The sequence below is a fragment of the Vipera berus genome (genome assembly GCF_964194415.1).
Source record: "Vipera berus genome assembly, chromosome: 3".
Taxonomy (NCBI): Eukaryota; Metazoa; Chordata; class Lepidosauria; order Squamata; family Viperidae; genus Vipera; species Vipera berus.
Genome location: NC_138204.1, coordinates 95,544,035 through 95,564,555, shown reverse-complemented (window position 1 = coordinate 95,564,555; position 20,521 = coordinate 95,544,035). Strand labels below are relative to the sequence as shown.

The 20,521-nt window shown below is 41.7% G+C and overlaps 1 protein-coding gene across 2 annotated transcripts in view; it reads left to right on the top strand.

Moving 5' to 3' along the window:
* Window positions 1-233: 233 nt before the first annotated feature.
* LHX9 (LIM homeobox 9) overlaps window positions 234-20,521 on the top strand; it is a gene marked incomplete at its 3' end in the record, with an annotated part of 34,730 nt that continues 14,442 nt past the window's right edge. For both annotated transcript variants that reach the window (XM_081322199.1, XM_081322198.1), the window contains exons 1-3: window positions 234-522; window positions 3,818-4,020; window positions 7,902-8,272. In XM_081322199.1, coding sequence (XP_081178325.1) covers window positions 349-522; window positions 3,818-4,020; window positions 7,902-8,272 — 748 coding nt within the window. In that variant the 5' untranslated portion in view covers window positions 234-348. The remainder of the gene's footprint in view (window positions 523-3,817; window positions 4,021-7,901; window positions 8,273-20,521) is intronic.

The following is a 20,521-nucleotide window of genomic DNA, read 5'->3' as shown; positions in this document are numbered from 1 at the left end:
AACCATTTTTTCGTTATTGTTGTTGTCACTGTCTGCCCAAGCCTCAACTTCGTGTCTGCGTTCTCTTTCTTTCTCTCCCCCCTCCCTGTTCCCCCTTCTTCCCCATCCCCTCTGGGTCCATCCCGTTCCTTGCCTGCCCTGTCTTCAGGAAGGAGCCCGGTCTTTTGCACCGGCCAGGCGGGGGAAAGACACCCCCCCGCAAGACCATTCCCGCCAGCCGCCGCTCGGCAGCCTCCCCAGTCTTCGGCTGCTACCTGCCTTCCCTCCGGAGCCACGAAGCTGCTTCTGAGGGCTCGTCCCGTCGCCCGGCGATTCGGATGCTCTAAACCAAGACTCTGGGGCCTGTATATGGAAATAGTGGGGTGCCGAGCCGAAGGAAACGCGTGCCCCTTCCGTTCCCCAGCCATGCTTTTCCACGGCATCTCCGGAGGCCACATCCAGGGGATCATGGAGGAGATGGAGAGGCGGACCAAGACCGAATCCCGCCTGGCTAAAGCGGGACAGATGAATGGCCGGGAAGCGGTAAGGAGTGGCAGAAAAAGTCGGGAGTTTTCACAAGAGATGAAGGAAGGGTGGATTTTGTGTGAGAGAGAGAAAGAGAGAGAAAGACACCCGCCCCCCTCCCAATCCTAGAAGTAAGGTAACCGGAACCGCCCAGGACACTGGAATGCCTTGTGTGTGTGTGTGTGTGTGTGTGTGTGTGTGCGCGCGCGCATATCTGAGAACGCCCAGGGAAACGTTCTCCAAGTCTCACTTCTAGATATCTTTTTCAAAAGAGTAGTTTCCACCTGTCTGTTTAAAAGGAGACTAGCCAGTTTTTCCCCTACTTTATTATTATTTCTCTACATCTGAGTTTGTTTGTTTGTTTAAAAAAAAGACAACAAACAAGCTCAGAGATAGCCATTACAACGCGGTCATAAAGATATTTTACTCAGGAGTAAATTCCGTTGAAATTTTAAGGCCAGGCTTTCAAGAGCCCACCTATTTTGTAAAAGTGTGGGTGTGTGTTTGTGTGCACGCGCGCAGGCGAGTGAGCAGGACCCAGCGCAGGATCTCCATTAAACATCGTTCAGGGAACGGGAATAAAACTGATTAGAGTCGTTCTGCCACCCTTCCCCTGATCGCCCGTCTAGTTTTCTCTCGCTAACTTTCCTCTTCAAAAGTGTTTTAAGGTTTTTGGATTCTACCCTTATTGCTTGAATATCAAGTCTCGGTTCCTTCCTAAGCCCGGCCCCTATCACGATTGGGAAACAAATTCAAGAAAGTTCGCCTAGTAGAGAATGTAAGCTGCGATTTGCCATCTTGAAAACGAGGCATTTGAAACTGTCGCTTTCAAGGCAGTTTCACGAAATGAGAAATAAACCTCGCGAGGCTCAGTGTCATTTTCTGCTGAGTAAGTTTGGAAGGAAGGCTTTTAATGAGAGCCTCTAAGAAGAAAGGGCTGCCAAGGAGCAAGAGGGTCTAAACCCAACAAGCTTCAGAACGAAATTGCTTAGAAGGTTTGAGGGCTACCAAATTTACTCCCAAATAAGTTCAATACCTTTTGGAACGACTCCGACGTCTTTTATATTCCAAATCATTTGTGAAAAATAAGCGCAACAGGAGAGTATTATGCATTTTGGTGGCTTTCAAACGGATTAATTTTAGTTACATTATTCCGATGCTGCTGGAGATTCATTCTAACTTCTTGTATTGGAAAGAAACAAACGTTTATCGTCGCTTCATTTCTCTAGCTCCAACTTGTAAAAGTAGCACTGAGGCTGAGCCAAAATCGACAAAACGGAACAATCTCCCTCCCACTCCACCCTCAGATTTATTTTTCTCTTAAAATGCCTAATAATTGAGCGTTAAGCAGAAAAACAGAAGAGTTTCTTAATGGATTCCAAAACTCTAAATTAAGTCGAGGAACTCCAGCGGCAAGAAAAGAAAAGGGATGTGTGTGTGTGTGTGTGTGTGTGTGTGTGACGGGTAAACAAGGACATTTCCTTTACTCCGAAATCTCAGGATCTCCAGTGCATTCATGAAGAATATAAGTAAGGGTCTACCGAAAGTTATGATTCTTTGAACTGGACTCTCCTCCATGCACAGCAGAGACCAAATTCATTAAGGCAACAGTTTCGTAATCATTTCAGTTTCTTTATGCTTTATGGGGGAGTGAGAGGAGGAGAAAAAATCATTAAGAAGACAAGCAGAGGGAAACAAAACAAAACAAAACCCATTGGTTTCATTTGTGCCACCATTCCTTGTGTTTGGTAGGTTCAACTCTTTATATTTTTAATTTTGGGAAATTTTTAGTTGTTTCCTAAGTGGTCTAAATTTTCCTCTTTCCTCTCTTGTATTCAGAGATAATCTGGAAAAGAATTTTTCAAAATAATGATTAATTCCCGACTCCATATAAAAGACTTACAACCTGTTTTTGACAGGCCGCGTGCTTGATTTAAACTCTTTCTACCTGTTCACCTTCTTAGTGGACGTTCGCAAAATCCAGGCAGGAAGGAAATTATACAGCATATATTCCTTCCCCCCACCTTTTCCCCCTTAAGTAAACAAGACCCTGAAGGGAATAAAAAATAAAAATAAAACGATGTTTCCTTCTTACTATCCTCAATAGTTTTTTTTTTGTTTTCTTTCCAAAATGTGTTCTGGAGTTGAGTCCAGGTCAGGAGAAAGAGAGTGAATGGCTCAGAAAGTAGACCCCCACCCCCACGCACACTTCTTCAGGCTCACAGCCCGATCTGTCCCGGGGTTGTTTCCTCGGATATAAATCCCCAATCAAGAGGGGCGCGTTTTGAAGAGGAAACAGCCAGAACTCGGCCTCTCGCGTTTCCAGGAAGCTGTAGTAACGGAGCCGCTCGATTTTCTGGCTAGATTTTCTGCCTTGCTCTCGGGGCTCATCCCTTGGCTGCGCGAAGGCCGAAAAGGCGATTTTGGTTCGGGACGAAGGAGCCGAGAGTTATATCACCTCTATGCAGAATGTAAACCCTACCATTGAAACTCAGTCCTGGGGAAAAGGTTAGGATTCAGACCACCACCACTCCTTCTGCAACCAGTATCTTCCGCGTCAAAACACCGGCTTCTCGCAAAAGCGGCTCTATGTATACAACATGCGGAGTGAAAGGCAAGCGAAGGAGCAAGTGGGAGGTTGCCAGTTCCTGCTTGAGGCAGAGTTTCTCCCAGCAAAACTTCGCTCTGGGAAGCCAACATAAGCCAGAATATTGACTTCACCCATCGCTTCTTCTAGGCGATCCTCAGTTTCTTGAGGACCTAGCAGCCTTGTGTGAACCCAGCCATTGCGTTCTGCCAACGGAGGGCGAAAAGATGAGTGAGCCCAAACAATTGTGGTGTATTCGGTAAGCCAGAGCTTAATGTTGGATAAATCCAGCCGATGGAGGGGATCCGGATTTATTGTGCAGTAAAAAAAATATCTTATATCTAACTGTTTTGAACTACATATAATAGACTTCAGCAGGATTTACTCGCAGGTAATTTTTAATCAGGTGCATGGAATGAAGCTAACGCCCATTAAAATCCACGGGAAGGAAATAATTCCTAGTCTTCTTAGGTCTCCACAGAAACGAAGCGGAACTAAAATACTACACCAGACCCTGAGAATTCAGTAGATTAGTGTCGGAGTAGGTTTGTGTAGAATCGTGCTGTAAACTTACAGCTAAGGCCCGTTGCATATGCCTTCTGATTTTGGTTGGAAATATCTCTGCTATTGATTTTTTTTTAAAAAAAAAGCTGAAAAAGTTCACCTAATTAGATGTTGAGCTTGTAAGATTTTGCCCGACCTGTTGACCTTTGCTTCCCTCTGCAGAATATGCCTCCGCTGAGCCCCGAGAAGCCTGCCCTGTGCGCAGGATGTGGGGGCAAAATCTCGGACCGCTACTACTTGTTGGCTGTGGACAAGCAGTGGCACCTCCGCTGCCTGAAGTGCTGTGAATGTAAACTGGCTTTGGAGTCAGAACTCACCTGCTTTGCCAAGGACGGCAGCATTTACTGCAAGGAGGATTATTACAGGTAACAGCTTGCAGGTTGGGGTGGGGTGAATAAGATGGGGTAGTTGAGATACATGAATGTTCGAACTATTCTGAGAAAAATAATCTCTTAGAGAGCATTCATACATATTTGCAGGACACGTGTTACTCTTTCTCTCTCTCTCACTTGAGGTCAACTTTATGCAGGCATGAATGTCCTTGGCACTTAACTAGAGGCATTGCCCCTTTTGGGGGTGGTAGATTAGGCCTTATATATAGGATTTCATTTCCCACAGAAAATAGAGAAGTGGCATTCTCTTGGCAAATGCTAATACGTGGGGAACTAAGTCATTGATTCAATTGTCTTGTTGTAAATTATGGAAAGGCAATTCACAAGGGTGCTCGCCCCCTTCCCCCCCAATTCTTAGGGACCAAATGTGTGAATCGCCTCTATGAGATAGAGATAGATAGATAGATAGATAGATAGATAGATAGATAGATAGATAGATAGATAGATAGATAGATAGATAGACAGACAGACAGACAGACAGACAGATACTTTGCCTCTATTGGAAGAAAAGGAGGAGTGTCATCAAGTGTTTAAAATCCTGTCCCAGATACTAAATTTGTTCTTCCCATCATTTCTCACCCCGTCCTTCCAGAGAAGTCTAGATTACAGCGTTTGGCTGGTGGAAAACCATTTGAACACCTGCATATTGCCCTTTGAATTGGATGCATGTGAAAAGACCCTCAGAAGCATAGGTGGAAAAATCCAGGGCAGCAATCCCTACTGGGCTGCAAAGATGCAAACATTTTACTTACTGCTGGGAAGTAACTGACAAGCAAGAGCTTCTCTGCTCCACTGAGCTTTACAAAATGTCTTCTTCCTATAGGAAGAGCCGGTTGTTTAGAACAGTGACAGGGCAAAAGTCAAGTGACCAGGAAAGCCGCTTGCCAAATACTCTCTCCAAGAATCAGTGCAACATCTCTGCAACACTAGTGACCTCTTACTTGCATTGCACCTGTGAACTCTTACAGATTGTGTGTTCATGCAGTTCGCTTAATCGGGTCAGGAATGCATGAGCAGAGGGATTCGCACAACCTGTTAAACTGGATTAGTGTTAATGTTAGTAAAGGCTGAGTGAATAGCACACACAAGTGCAGGCCATTTGAATAGGTTATGTTTCAACGTATTTTGCCTATTCAGAAAAAGAGTTAACTAAGTAGCCAGGTTAAGAGTCTTTTCCTACCATATCCTCTGCACCAAGTCTCCGCAGTGGGCCCCTGCGGTGTTCTTTCCTGAGTTATGGTTGGAGTGCTGTTGATCTACTCATTCCTTAACTACGGCTTGGAAGGAAAGAAGGAAAGGCTTGGCACAGAAGCTCTCCCGCTGGGCAGTCTGCTCTACTTTGTTTGTTAATGAGAAACTGCCCTTTGACTAGCCTGGCTATAGCCCGCGTCTGTTAAAGAGATATATTCAGATTTTTTATCAGCCTCCCTTCCCAATGTGCTGAGTAAATATTTCCCATTTTTATTGTTATGTTCCAGCAAAGCCTCAAGCATCCTTGGAACCATTTCCTATTGATTTCACAAAAACTTCTAAGGTGTCCACAAAATGGCCCATGCTTCTTATTTATTCAGCACTAAATCCCTTTGAACTCAGTGAAATCTATTTCCAAGTAAGGATGGGTTAGAGCTGCCAATTTTATTTTAAAGTAAGAAAGGAGCCAAGGTATGCTTCATGTTTAGCTTTATTTTTGATACTTTCAAAAACTTAGAATTAACCTTAAGCTTTATTTCCAGTGTTAGCTTTTCTCAAACAACCAAAGAGTGACTTTGAATTACTGGGCTTTTCAATTTCACAGGATTCTTACTAAAGACCTGTACCAATATAAAGTGTGCTATTATTGGTTATTACACAGACACACACACACACACACACACACACACACCAATGCTATTCCACACAGATCTTTCTCAAAGATGACCCATTCATTGAATGGAGCTCCTCTGCAAATGGATAGAAGATTCCCAACGTTTATCTGGGGCCAGAGTGGTAGAGCCTGCTTAGGATCCATATTTCATACCCCCAGGCCAAATGCCTTGTTGTGGTAATAAATCCCACACTCAGGGAAGAAGCAAACTTGCCTCCCGGCACACAGCCCCCTTATGCCCAGAGGGGACCAACGCTAAGCTGGTGGCTAGAGAGGCCCGCTTTCTTTGCTGTTCTTTGATTTTACACTGCAGGAAAGGAGCTTTGCCCCTCTCTCTGGTGAATGCTCTCTCCACCTGAGAAATCCCAAAGGAGCTTAGTTATATTGAGCCAGAAAGAGCGCATACCCACACCCACCACTTGCTGCAGAACCAGGACTGCAGCTAATAGGGATATTTTGGGTGGTCGCTCTGGGAATGGAGAGAGGAGAATGTGAGACTGAGCTTCCTTATATGCTTGAATCTCTACCCGCCTCCCTCATTTATTCCAGGATACCACTTTGGGGAACCCAGGTGACATTTCTGAGCACTGCCTCCCATTATAAAACAACCCAGCATCCCTGCAAACTTGAGTAGACTGATTTAATAGCTCAGTGGGTTCAGTTACTAGATGTGATAATTTTTCCAGGCAAAGGTGACCAAAAGATAATTTCTGTAGTGGTTCAGCCTTAAAAATTGTGCAGTTAATCCACTGATTTCCTTAATAAAATGCCATTGCTTCACAAAATACACTACCCAAACTTCACTACCCAAAAAGCAGTTTGTGTAGGGGTGGAGGTTGCCATCTTACATTATATTTATTTAGACAATGGGAAAAGCACCTACTTATAATATGAAAATACAGTAGGGAATTATCCTTAATTGTAATAGTACAGTCCTAATCCTTGTAAATTCAAATGTAGCCCTACTGAGTTCAACAGGAAGGTGGGAATAACTGTGCAAGACCCACTATGGAGTACTCCATTAACCCAATTTTCTGGGTTAGTGGAGTACAAACAGGCGGTATTTACAGGACAAACTGAACCATCAATTAACCATGCAGGATGGGGTGTGCACAATATGCTTGGCCAACTGGTAAATCGAGGCTATGTGATATCTGAAGAAAATAGAACTTCCCCCAGAGGAAATTAATGAGATTAATTATAGGGTTTATCTCAAGCATATTCCAAAAATAAGTTTCATAAAGTTCAATGGATAAAATCACAAAGGTGTAATTGAGCCCAGTGTAATTTCCCCCATAAAATGGTGTTTTTCTTCTGCCTCCACATATGTGAAAGTTCTCCTAAAGTCAGATTGTGAATATAAAAGGAAAAAAAAAGTTTAAGAAACAGCCACAGCACTTAAATCCAAGGATCATCTTGTTCTTATCCTTTTATACTTTTTTTTGAGTCAATTTTGACTCTTCTGGCTGCCTGGACAAATCCTTGCGATTTTCTTGGCAAGATTTTTGGGAACCCTTTGCTGTTGCTTGCTTCCTAGAGCCGAGTCAGAATGACTGGTCAAGGTTACCCAGCTGACTTTAGGTCTAAGTTGGAACTAGAACTCAGGGTTTCCTGGTTTCTTGCCTGGCACCTTAGCCACTACACCAAACTGGATGTCCATCATCCTTTTAAGCAATGACTATATTCTCCCTTTGTCCAACTTTAGACAGCCTTTCCCATTTGAGCTGTCTGAAACTGGAGTTCAGAGATAGAACTTATCCAGAAGGCCATTTTCCCCTCACTTCCTCTGGATTTAAAGAGTAGTGCAGGCTCAAATGCTTTTTGAGCCAATCAGGTCACCCTTTCCTGATCTGTAACTATTACGTTACTTTCCCTTGGCCCCAACTGGTTTGAGCCCAGCCAGACTTAACTAACCTTCACCCTCAGTCAATCAGGCCGCTGCCCCACTGCTCTTGGCCTGTCTCCACTAACTTATGTGCTCTTTCCCCAGAAGGTTCTCCGTGCAGCGCTGTGCCCGCTGCCACCTGGGCATCTCTGCTTCGGAGATGGTGATGCGGGCCCGGGACTCGGTCTACCACCTCAGCTGCTTCACCTGCACAACGTGCAACAAGACGTTGACGACAGGTGACCATTTTGGCATGAAGGACAACGTGGTCTATTGCCGGGCACATTTTGAGAGCCTGCTCCAAGGCACCGACCCAGCCTCCTACCCACCAGCGTCACTCAGCTACACCGAGCTGGCAGCCAAGGGTGGTGGCCTGGCCCTGCCTTACTTCAATGGCACCGGTACAGTCCAGAAAGGGCGGCCTAGGAAAAGGAAGAGCCCAGCTCTGGGCGTTGATCTGGTCAGCTACAGTTCAGGTGGGTTGTAGAATAATCCTCTTTGGGAGAACCTCAGGGATCATATACAGTACTTGGAGTCATGGTTGCTTTTTTTTCCTGAAGGATTTTTTTCCCTTTGCAACCCAGTTTGTGAACTGCAGAGCAGGATATTTGTTAGGTCATTTCAGAGTTTCTCAGCCCTCCCTCAAATAATCTTTTTTACTTTAACCTTTAATAAATATCTTGGCAGAAATTACTATGGGCAAGAGACTATTGAATTAAAGGAAGAAAACGAACAAAATTGGCCTTTAAGCCAGAAATGAAAGATGCTTTTTGAAGAATAGGAACAAACATTGCACAGAAGAACATTCCCGAGGTTAAGGGAAACATAGGTTATGTATACACACACACACACACACAGAGAGAGAGAGAGAGAGAGAGAGAGAGAGAGAGAGAGAGAGAGAGAGAGAGAGAGAGAGAGAGAGAAATCTGTGGTTAATTTAACCCTGGTTTTCCTCAATCAGTGCAATTTCATTGGTTCAGGAACCTGTGGAAATCTAAATCTAATCTAAATCTAAACTACTCTAAACTACTGCTCTCATGCTGCTCATTAGATCAAAATGTGGTTGGTTTGCTTTGACAATCCAGGTTTTGCAATTTAGAGGATTATGTGAATCCATTCATTATGTTTAGTATTACAATTTGCCACTGAATTCAAACTATATTTTAGACAAATCTTGCCTATACCCACTACTTTGTCTCAAAAGAGTTCTTTAGAAAATTTGGAAATGCAAATGTATTTCTTTTCCTTGTTTACCTTAGCAACATCTTGCCTTGCACATCGAGTTTGGTCTAGTTTACAATAAGCATATTTCCAGGCAAGTAGAATGAAGGCAGAAAATATGCTGTTGATATTTAATTTTAAATATACAAAGTACACCACTTTATGTCTGTAAAGTGAAAAGTTAAAACAACTTTGCAAGGTAGGAGAGTCTGATTTGCCTTCTCTACCAATGAGAAGTTGCTGAAAAATGAGTTTCTTTAGACTTTAGCGTTTGTGATGGCATGGTGTTAGATCTGGGGACTTCTTAGATCAGAATTTTTTGCTTAAAATGCTAATCTTAACTATGACTAATTTGAATCCAATTGTTCAATAGAGCTTCCTTTCTTACAGAAAAATAAAATAAAGCTACATTTGTCTATTTGCTAGAAAGTTCTGTTCACAACCAAGTCAGCATATCTGTTTCTGAGAAGAAATAATTTTTTAAAAAGTTTTCTGGGGATGTTTAAGTTTCTGCTATTGATCTTCCTTATACTTGATGTTTTGGAAATATATAATCAATTTATCATAATTAGTGAAACAATAGGAAAGATTTATTACCTTAGTACACAATCTGAAAGCCTTAGTAGCATAATGCCATCACTGCGGTAGGATAAACCCTTTTTCCATTTATGGCTCATCCTCAGAACGACCAAGCTATAAAAAAGCTGAAATGCTAATGGTGGTGATGAGGAGCCCACCATATTTAAGCAGACTTGAAACCTATTTGTTCAAGTCAGAAACCAATCTGGTTCTTAGGTACTCTGCAGTTAGCCCCATTGGATTTCTTGGCGCTCCTGTTCAAGAAAATGTGAGCAGGCTGTTTCCCCTCTACTGCTGCGAAAGCCCTTGCCGAGAATCGGCGTCCCTGGGTCCGAGAGGTCCCGAAGATTGCGGAGAACCGAAGGGACTCCGCGGCCCCCCACCCCACCCCGGTTCGCGAAGCGTCGAAGATCGAAGCGGGCTCGCTGTTCAGTTCTCTGACGTAACCCACGTGCAACTCGGCCTGCTCCGGAAGGATAGAGTGGTCGTCTCTATGCTCCGCACGAATTTGAACTTCTGAAAAGGCGGGAAGGGGGCCTGGGGCGAGGGAAACAGAACGGATTAGTTTGGATCGGACCTTCGGGCAGGAAATAGCCTGAAGTCAGGTTCCTTTTCGAAAACGGGGGAAGTCCGAGGCTTTGGCCGCTTTCTCCCTCTGATGCATCCCTCTAGTCCCGGGTGGCAGGTCCTTAGAACGGCCTGCGACCCTATGGATAAAACAACCTAACTGGAGTCGGTGCAAGAAGGCCTGGCGGCCGTCTTCCCGGCTGCAACACGCGAGGATCGAAGGGGCCGGATTTCCTAGGGCTGCGCAGACCCGCTCTTAGCCCCTTTGGAGTTGGAAGTCCTGCGGCAACCCAGGAAAATGGGTTAATCCCGTAACCAGTTGAAGGCTTTGTCTGAAGAAACCCCCCCACCCCCACCCCCCGTGCTGCGGGACAGAGGGCTCTCAGGCGGAGGAGGAGGGGGCAGAAGGAAGCCGAGCTGTTTTTAATTGTTCGCTGTTAATTGGAGCTGGCACCGGCACCTCTGGCAGCGGAGCCGCTCGGAGGCCAGGCGAACGGCCAGGGAGCGCTGGGGCGCCTCTTTCCGCCGAGGCAGGCTGGGCCGCAGCCACCGGGGAAGGGCCGCCGCAGGGCGCGTCGTCCCTGGCGGCGGGGGAGGAAAGCTTGCGCCTGGGGCTAGTCTCGCTTTGAAGCAGGCAGCCCTCCCTCCCTCCCTCCACACACTTTCTTCTCCGTTAGGAATGCGAATGGGGGAGGGGGCTGCAAGTTTGAGCACCCTTCTCTAGGAGGGGGCTAAGACGGCGGAGGAAAGCGGCCTTTCCTTCCCCCCCCCCGTCCCGGTTTTATTTCGGAGCGAAAGGAAGGGGTTGGAAGTCAACCCAGCTGATTCTGAACAGCCTCACTTTCCAACCAGGTTTACCCAAAAGTCAAGTCACCTAATTCACCTTTCGCAAAGTGGCCCTTCCCGGTGCAATTGGATTGGTTTACACTATTTTCTGCACACACAAAAAAGTTTATAAAAAGGAAAATTTGGGAGATGTTTCTGAATACGTTCATTTCACTGGGCTTCAGGCTTGAGTTGCTTACATTTCAAGGCACGGATATTTTAATTGTATTTCACCACGGGCTTGGTGCCTTCGATTTTGTTGCGGTTCTTTCATTTCTGCCTCGGAGCGACTCAGTTTTAGGAACCAAATACTCCTCTCGAGAGAAGGCGTTAATACTACCCTTTCCAAGAAGAGGAAAACAAAAGTGAATGTAAGATAATTTAGAAAACGGTGCGGGGACTCCCCAGACTGGCGAAAAAGTGACTTTCTACGAATTACCTCATAAATCGGCTCCGATTTATTGCTGGGGTGGAGGTGGGGGATTGTGCAGGAGGATTTCCAGGTCGATCGCTCCTAGAATTTATTCCAGAAGCAGTTCGATAGCGGCATGTGGCGTCTGACTGGAATAGTTCATTCGTTTAGAATCGTACTGAAAAATAAAGACAAAAAAAACCGGCTACTTTTCCCAGCTAGAAAGACGACTAAACGAATGCTTTATTCCTGAGAGCAAAAGAATGTGGCAGTAAATAATGGACAAATAAACGAAATATTTCCATGCAGATAAGCGTATTTTTATAAGATGGTGCTAAATAAATTTTAGAGAATTAAATGCTAATCATATAATGATTTCTCCCCCAATTTAACATAGCCTGAAGTTAATGAGTTTAGAGCCACTTTGTCTAATGGTAAAGACACCAAGATAGAAACCGGGAGACCCTGGATTCTAGTCCTACTTTAGCCATGAAAGCCAGCTGGGAGACCTTGGGCCAGTCACTATCTCTCAGCCCAATCCATCTCAAAGGGTTGTGGGGAAAATAGGAGGAGGAAGGTGTGTTGGATATGTTCACTGCCTTGAGTTATTGATAAAAATAATAAAGGTGGGATATAAATATATACAAGATTCCATTATTCAGTTCCTGTGGTTTTCAACGGGAGAATTAAATACCTCTTTATTTTTTTCCTAGTTTCTTAGAACATGATGCAAATAATTTTGAGGCTGGCTGGGTTGTGACCCAAATTAGTTGGGCCCATTTCATTATTTGAGGCTGTAGAAGTAGGCAGATTTTACAATCATCACAAAGAAATGATCAGGCCAATCAAATTGTCTACACATGGCTATTGTCTATTAAGTTTCTGATCAAAGTTACTAGGATTTGGACCTTAGCTGTGATCCAACAAAGACTGGTACCCAAAGATTTGGTGTTATTTTCCTGCTTTATTACTGGAATACTAAATGTTAAGGAAAACAAATGTTTTAATTCATATTCATCCAATGGTAGTGTAATGCCTCACATTTACTGGAAGGGTAAAAAACTGTAATAGCTAAAGAGACTACCATATTTTTATCTGTCTGTCTGTCACCTATCTACTTCCAAGATTTGCCATGATTTGATATTGAAGGAAGACTACATCTCTTTATTTCCCCTCATCCCATTATACATGAAACATTTTTTGTAATTTTTCTGATAAGTAACAACTTTAAGCTGGAATCCTATTGATCCTTGAATAAAATAAGACTTATTTCTGGGCTAGACATCAGACATACATCGTTCCCTTCTCATGTCGCAATAATGACATGTTTCAGAGAACTGGAGTTATTGCCCCAAATGAGGGTCTCCTTTCCACAAACCAAATTAGATCAAAAAGATTTTTTTAATGGAAAAAGATGGAAAAAATGGGAAAAGAATTGCTATATTTTAGATTGGGGGGGCATACCTGAATATAAAGCATGTGATACCTTGTATGTATCATGTTTACATGCATATATCCCAGTAACAGCATCCACATTTACCTTGACTAGGATATAGCTCTGATTTGAAGCTGGCTTTTATTTGAATTTTCCTTTGCATTTGTAATGTAGATAGTATGGGAAATTGGGTGGAAAAAAGCTTAGCAAATTACTTCCATAATCAAGAAAACTATATGGTTAAGGCCATGAAATAACCAAGAATTAAGCTTGGCTCAAGGGACAAAAGACCATTACTCTGTATGGCAAACAAATGAAAAATTAGTCTTAATTTGTTATAAATCAAATTAAATCTAAAATTCATATACAAATATAACTTTTCAGGCTATGCAATCTGATTTTACTCTGAAAACCTGTCAGAATTTCTGGAGAATTTAGTCCTTCACATAACCCAAATAGAACCTAATTCTTTTTGCCTACAATTACATACCCCCCCCCTTCCAATTCCAAGTCACTAATATCTGAAAGTTCAAAAAAAAAACGCAACACAAGTGTGTATAACTATTGTTAATGTATTAAATTTAATAGTTAAATTACTTTAATAGTTCTGAAAATATCAGTATCTTTTTATGTCCACATTCTGCAGATCTTTGTGGATAGGTCAATCCATCTCTTTCTCAGTAGAACATGTGTGGAGTTTCAAAAATGCAGCAGTTAATTCAGATCTAACTTACAAAATCCTTTCATTTGGCAAAATGGCTTAAAACATCCTCCCCCCCCCCCCATAGATGCTTTGTGCAAGAAAGACAAAGTTTGGGCATGATGAATTAGAGTGTTTAAGGGAGGATAGAAAATCAGATACATCACAGAGATGGTAACTGAAAATGGAAATTGATTGTATTTTCTTCTTTTATAAAACCTGGAATTTAGAATTTAGGTAGCATTTGACTGGCCCCCCTCTTTGCCCCACTTCCATTTGAGTTCTGCAGCTAAAATAAGAGGCTTCGCATTATCCAGCAGTTAAAAAAAATCATAAAACGTTAGCTCTCAACATCTTTGAACTGACAAAACAAATGTAGCAGTGACCTCTGGTGGCTTTTGAATGGAGAAGGCCTATGGAGTGGGGGAGGAGAGTTTTTGTGTACTGTTTAATTTGGATGTGCTCCTGGCTATTGTGTTAGCCTTAAAATATGACTTAAAATGAGAGAAAAATGAATTTGATATATTTTAGTAGCATTATTTCTCACTTGCCAAGCTTTCTTCTATTCTGATTAAAAGCAGAAGTAAACTGAAACATATTTTCTTTCTCCCACTTCAGGAATCTTTGAGATTAATATATAATTTCTATCCATTATTGACTATACTGACTGAAGATGATGGTAAATTGTAGTTTGGTCTGTCGGCTGGGAAGGCTGCTTATTGGATGTGAAACATAACAATCTAGAGTCTAGATTAGAAAGAAAGATTTAGTATATGTGTCCTGCTTCACTAAGTTGCAGTAGTAAAGCTAAGTAATTTTTCTAACTCCCATTTAAGACTACAGCAGAGGTCTCTTATCCTTTGTTGATTGTAAGGCATTCTTCCTTTTCCAGCCAACTGAAGCTTGATTTAGATCTGGTTTCAATATGCATGTTTATAAAGATCTGATGAGTAACTGGCCTGCCAGTAGAAGGTCTGCCAATGGAAAACTCAAGGGCTGGACAGCATATGGCAACAGTGCTAGGATATATAAAATATACCATTATAGTTCTGTGTGACTCATTAAAAATCAATTAATTATCAGGTATCAGTTAAAAATCAGAGGCAGAGATAGGTATTTGGCTTCTTTGTGATGGAGTACATTATCCTGGGCTTGGGAAAAATATATATAGCTTCTGACAACATGTCCAATCCGTTATGTTAAACTACCAGTCATAGATACTTGTTTATTAGCTTTCTTTGTGAATAGGGAATTTGTCTTGCCAAGGTCTTGGGAGGGTGATTTTTATATCTTCTCTGGCTTTTTGGGGTATCTTCACATATGATGTTATGTCTGCCAAATGCCTTGCCTAGGTTTTGCTTTTATCAGAAATGTGATCTGGAGGAAACAAGCTTTCCATAATATGGAGATAAATATTGCCAGGTAGCTACTATAGATGAAACCTCTTTATGAAGGAACATCATAAAGTGATAGGATAGTCCAGGGGTAGGCAACCTTGGCTCTTTTATGACTCGTGGACTTCAACTCCCAGTATTCCTGAGCCAGCTCAGGAATTCTGGGAATTGAAGTCCACGAGTCATAAAAGAGCCAAGGTTGCCTATTCAAATACTGCCAAACCTGCTTAATTTTCACAGAAACTTACTTTGCTTTTACTAATATGTGCATAGGTCCACATTACAATAGCTTTAATGTTCATTTGGATTCTACAAATGATTTTCTTTTGTTTTTGCTTTTCTTTAGGCATGTATTTATAATATATTTACACACATTATTACCTAATTCATTCACAAGACTCTGGGTGGTTATTATCTATGAAAGGAAATCATGGGTGCTTTCATAAATGAAAGTGTCATGCCTATGAATTAACACTCTAATTGCAGTATCCTATCCATCTCTACTCAGAAACAGACCTCACTGTATTGATTGTGGCTTTCTTCCAAATGAATAAGTTTAGGAACTCATTGCCTGTTTGCTATCAGTAGTTCATGAAATGTTCATAAATCTCCTATTACAAAAGGCAAGGGGCAAAGAAGCAGCTCCACTGACAGTTTATAATATATAAAGTGCCTAGAGTCATCTTATAGGGAAGATGGACGGCATAAAAATGTAATAAATAATAAATAAGTTGATAAATGCTGACTCAAGGTACTGATTGAAGGTATGGCTCCTAAAGATCCTACTTCCCTTTCCATTTTGAAAGGTGATGCTGGGGATGTCACTGGGAAAATGCTGTTTTGCAATGAACCAGCAGTTTTGGAAGCAGTAGTTCTCCATGCTCTATTGAAGCTACATCAAAGAAAAACAAGTGCTTTTTCTTAATGTTCATCTGTGTGAGGTTAATAGAAGACCAGACAACAACTTGGGTGGGTGCATGCCAACAATAGTGGTCTGCTTTAAGCTGTAGCCTTTGGCTTGCTTGCGTAAAATCCAAGTGGCCAAGGGATGAAAAAAATGATCCTCATTCTTGGTAGATAAAATTGTATTTTTGGTTTTTCTTAAAGCAACAGGGTGTGTGTGTGTGTGAAAGGAATCCTAGATTATTATAAACCATCTCTAAGGAAACTGTATATGTAATTGACAGGCCAACAAGCAAAATGTGAGCAGCAATGTTGATAAATGATAAAAGGTCTGTCTGACTGTGCTTTCATCTGATGGCAGAAATTGAATAAAACAGGTGTCCTTATACAATGAGTCCACACAAGGATTACCAGCATGGAAAAACTGTACTCTAATTAATCTCAAAACTGAAACAAAAAGAAATTAAGAACCAAAAATTTTTGGAAGATTTTCTCAATAAGTGAATGCACTCATATGCATTACAGAAAGGAATTAATGGAGGTGAATGCCCCAAAACAGCATGATTAGTGCTGATCATCTTTAAAAAGTACAGTGTTCTTAACTGTTTGGAAAGAAGCAAAATAATATAGTAAAAGAGGAATAATTGGGTGTTGGAATCTGGTACCCTGAAGAAGAGCATTCAGCCCTGTTCATTTTGTTGTAAGCACACCTTGTGGAAATTAATCCCAAGTATATTTTGTGTAGGTGGAAAATGATTAATTTAATACAAGTCTAGTTTGCTCTGATTCATTTTTTTAAAATCAACATATCTTTTAGTGATGGAAAAAATAATTATCTATTCTATTTGATTAGCAAGTTTATATATGTGTGTATAGTGTATTATATATATATATATATGTGTGTGTGTGTAGTATTACATATGCATATATATATAGTATTACATATATATAGTATTACATATATATATAGTGTTACATATATAGTATTACACACACACACACACACACACACACACACACACACACACACATATATATATATATATATATATATATATATATATATATATATATATATATATATATATATATATATATATATATATATATATTGTTATATATATATATATTGTTATATATATATACAGTAAAGGTAAAGGTAAAGGTTCCCCCGCACATGCTAGTCGTTTCCGACTCTAGGGGCCGGTGCTCATCTCCGTTTCAAAGCCAAAGAGCCAGCGTTTGTCCGAGGATGTCTTCCGTGGTCATGTGGCCGGCATGACTAGACGCCAAAGGTGCATGGAATGCTGTTACCTTCTAACTGTAGTGGTCCCTATTTTTCTACTTGCATTTTTACGTGCTTTCGAACTGCTAGGTTGGCAGAAGCTGGGACGAGTAACAGGCACTCACTCTGTTACACGGCACTCGGGATTCGACCCGCCAAACTGCCAACCTTCTGATCGACAAGCTCAGCGTCCTAACCCACTGAGCCACCGCATCCCTCTCATATATACAGTACATATATATAATTTTAGATATAATATATCTAAAATTATCTTAAAAATGCGAGTTCCAGGTATATTCATAATAGAAAAATTACTAAAAACATTGATCTGCAAGACTAAAAACTTTATTAAAAACTAAGCTTTCGTCAGCAGCTGCTGACGTTGTCAAAGTAAAAGCCAGGAGACGCTCGTCCTTAAAGTCTTTAGGAAGCTAACAATTTGGACAATGAGCATATCATAGGTCTGTCCATCCCCCGCCCACCAACAATTGGCTGCATCGATCCTGTTTCTCTTGTGCTAACTGACATCCGTTTGATTTTACCGCTCTGCTTCTCCCCACCTGCCCCGCCCGCCTAGAACGTTCGTCTTGCGGCGTGCGGTCGTTTGACGTCGCCGCCTGGCTATTCTCCCCACTGTCCTCCCTAGGTGTATTCCCCACATGCAGTGCCGTTGTTCTAGCTTGCAATCTCTGCTGTGCCAGATTTTTTTTTAAAGAAATTGCTACTTGTACAATGATGGAAAATATCCAGGATTAAATAAAGGGATAGAATATGTGAATTCAGTGGAGAAAGCAGGTAAAACAAAAGAGATGGAGGACTATATAGTTTTAGAACATTTTGAACCCAAATACCTTCCCGAAGAGAAACTTCCATCAATTTTTCTAGTGAATATAATAGGACTGCAAGCAGGCTATAGTGTACTATATTTTAGAGTAAGAGCTGAAACAAGGGAAAAAGGGATTAAACAAGTAGTTTTGTGTGGCTTTCTCTAGTAAAATGCCAGCTTTTTCTGATCTGCTGGTAGTCTAGTTGCAGGTGGAAAGATACAAAAGCATGAAGAATATTCAGTCTGCATACAAAATCAATTTGCTTAGTTATAAGTATCCTTGGATTGTTGTCTACTTCTGTAATCATGGAGTTCATTTTTATGGTCAGTGCTAATGTTTGATTGAGTAAGGAGAGGATGGGGTAATATACAGTATTTACATATAACCCTGTAGCACATTCTGTCTACTATGACTCAGCACACTTCAGAAATTGAATTGAATTGAATTGAATTTATTAAATTTATATGCCGCCCTTCTCCCTAAGGAGTCAGGGCGGCTCACAACAATAAAAAGTTAAAAAACATAAAATACAAAATTTAAAAAAGAATTAAACCATAAATGTAATAAATACATAACAATTAACCCAATAAAACCAAATTTAAAACTATAGACAGTCCAGGCCCGATTGTTGGAACATCCATATCTTCAGGTCATGGCGGAAGGACCGAAGGTCAGGGGACATCCGCAGCTCTGGAGGCAACTCATTCCAGAGGGTCGGCGCGCCCACAGAGAAGGCTCTCCCCCTAGGGGTCGCCAGCCGGTATTGCTTAGCTAACGGAACCCTGAGGAGGCCGACTCTGTGGGAGTGAACCGGGCGATGGGAGGTTGACAATGGCAGCAGGTGGTCTCGCAAGTACCCCGGGCCTAAGCCATGTAGGGCTTTAAAGGTAATTACTAGCACCTTGAATCGCACCTGGAGGGCAACCGGAAGCTAATGCAGCTCGCGCAGGAGTGGTGTAACATGGGAGTATCGAGAAACTCCCATAAGCACCCGCGCGGCTGCATTCTGCACCAGCTGAAGCCTCAGGGTGCACTTCAAGGGCAGCCCCATGTAGAGAGCATTGCAGTAATCCAGGCGAGAAGTGACAAGGGCGTGGGTGACCGTGCATAGGGCATCTCGGTCCAAAAAGGGGCGCAACTGGCACACCAGGCGAACCTGTGCGAAGGCCCCCCTGGTCACAGCAGTTAGATGATCCTCCAAGTTAAGTTAAATGATTCAGAAGAAGCTTTTCAAAATACACATGTGTCCAGCTCTTTTCAGCTCCTTTATTTCAGGTTTGTTTGAAAACCTGAAAAAATGACAGGCTGTTTTAGTGAATAGAGGAGAAGTGCTGTGCTCATGTGAGGTCCAAAGTGCTTCTTCTGAATCATTTTTGAAGCATACACAGCCCTACTGTGCACTAGTATTTACTTTCAAATTATTACTGACAAGTAATTGCCAAGGGCTGAGAAACATCACAAAGACAAATATATGTAAGGATTGCTCCTAAGTCCATGCCAGTTCTTTTCCTGAGAATTGCTACATTAGAATTACTTTAGAAGACTATTTTGAACCATACATAAAATAATTCAGTAGCTTAAAACCGAGAAGAAAATGAAATTATTTAAAAGAATACATACGGTAATGCAGAAATGCTGTAAAATAATTTGAGGGAAGAGAATTCTAACCATCTGGGATAGCAGATACTTAAGGTTCCAAGCTGTCTGAGATGGTTCCAAGCTATCTGAGATATCTTCAGGAGAAGATGGAGGAAAAAAAATCATTTGCTAAGGACAGACATCATGGAGGTCAATTGGTCAAGAGCCTGAAGTCTGAGCTGTTAATAGGCAAACATATTGTGAACATTTTGTTTCTAAAATTTGGTTAGTCGCCATTTTTACCAGAAAGGGTGGTAAAAATCAAGTCAATTAAATAAGCAAGATAGCAAAATATGGCAATGTATTGTAAAAAAATACTTCCTTTAAAAGCTTATAGAAATTGCCTTTCCTTTGGTTGCCTTCAGGCAGCACTGAGGTCATTTCCTACTCTGTAAGCCCTGACAAGTCCTGTGAAATTGTTGTTCATGATCAATGGACTGTCAGCTCTTTGAGGCTTTCAAATAAGCAAAGTACAGTCGTGTGTCATTGAACAGGAATTATATGAGTTAAACTGTTATTGTTATGTTTTATAGATGGCCAAATGGGGCTGAGAATCTATTACTTGCTTACCTGTTCTCTAGAGATGTGAGGTATTTTGCTCAGGTGGGAAGACGATGGGAGTTACTGGTGGGTTACCATATATAGCAGGTGGACAGCACTCCAATTTGTGAGACATGACATTTGCACACCAGTACTGGATGTCGTTGGGTTTAGGCAAATCCAGAGAATATTTGGCTTTCTAATGTGGTAGAAGTTAAAGTATCTGCAACTTCTTTTGTTTATTCTGTTCATTAACCTGATGTGAATGTTCAAGGCCCAAGGTACCACACAAAAAGAAAAGAAGGGAGGTAACTCTGGGACTTAGGATAAAATATGCAGTTGATTTTTCGCCCATTTGGAAAATTGAATGATATTTAAACTTTCTTCAATTTTGAAATC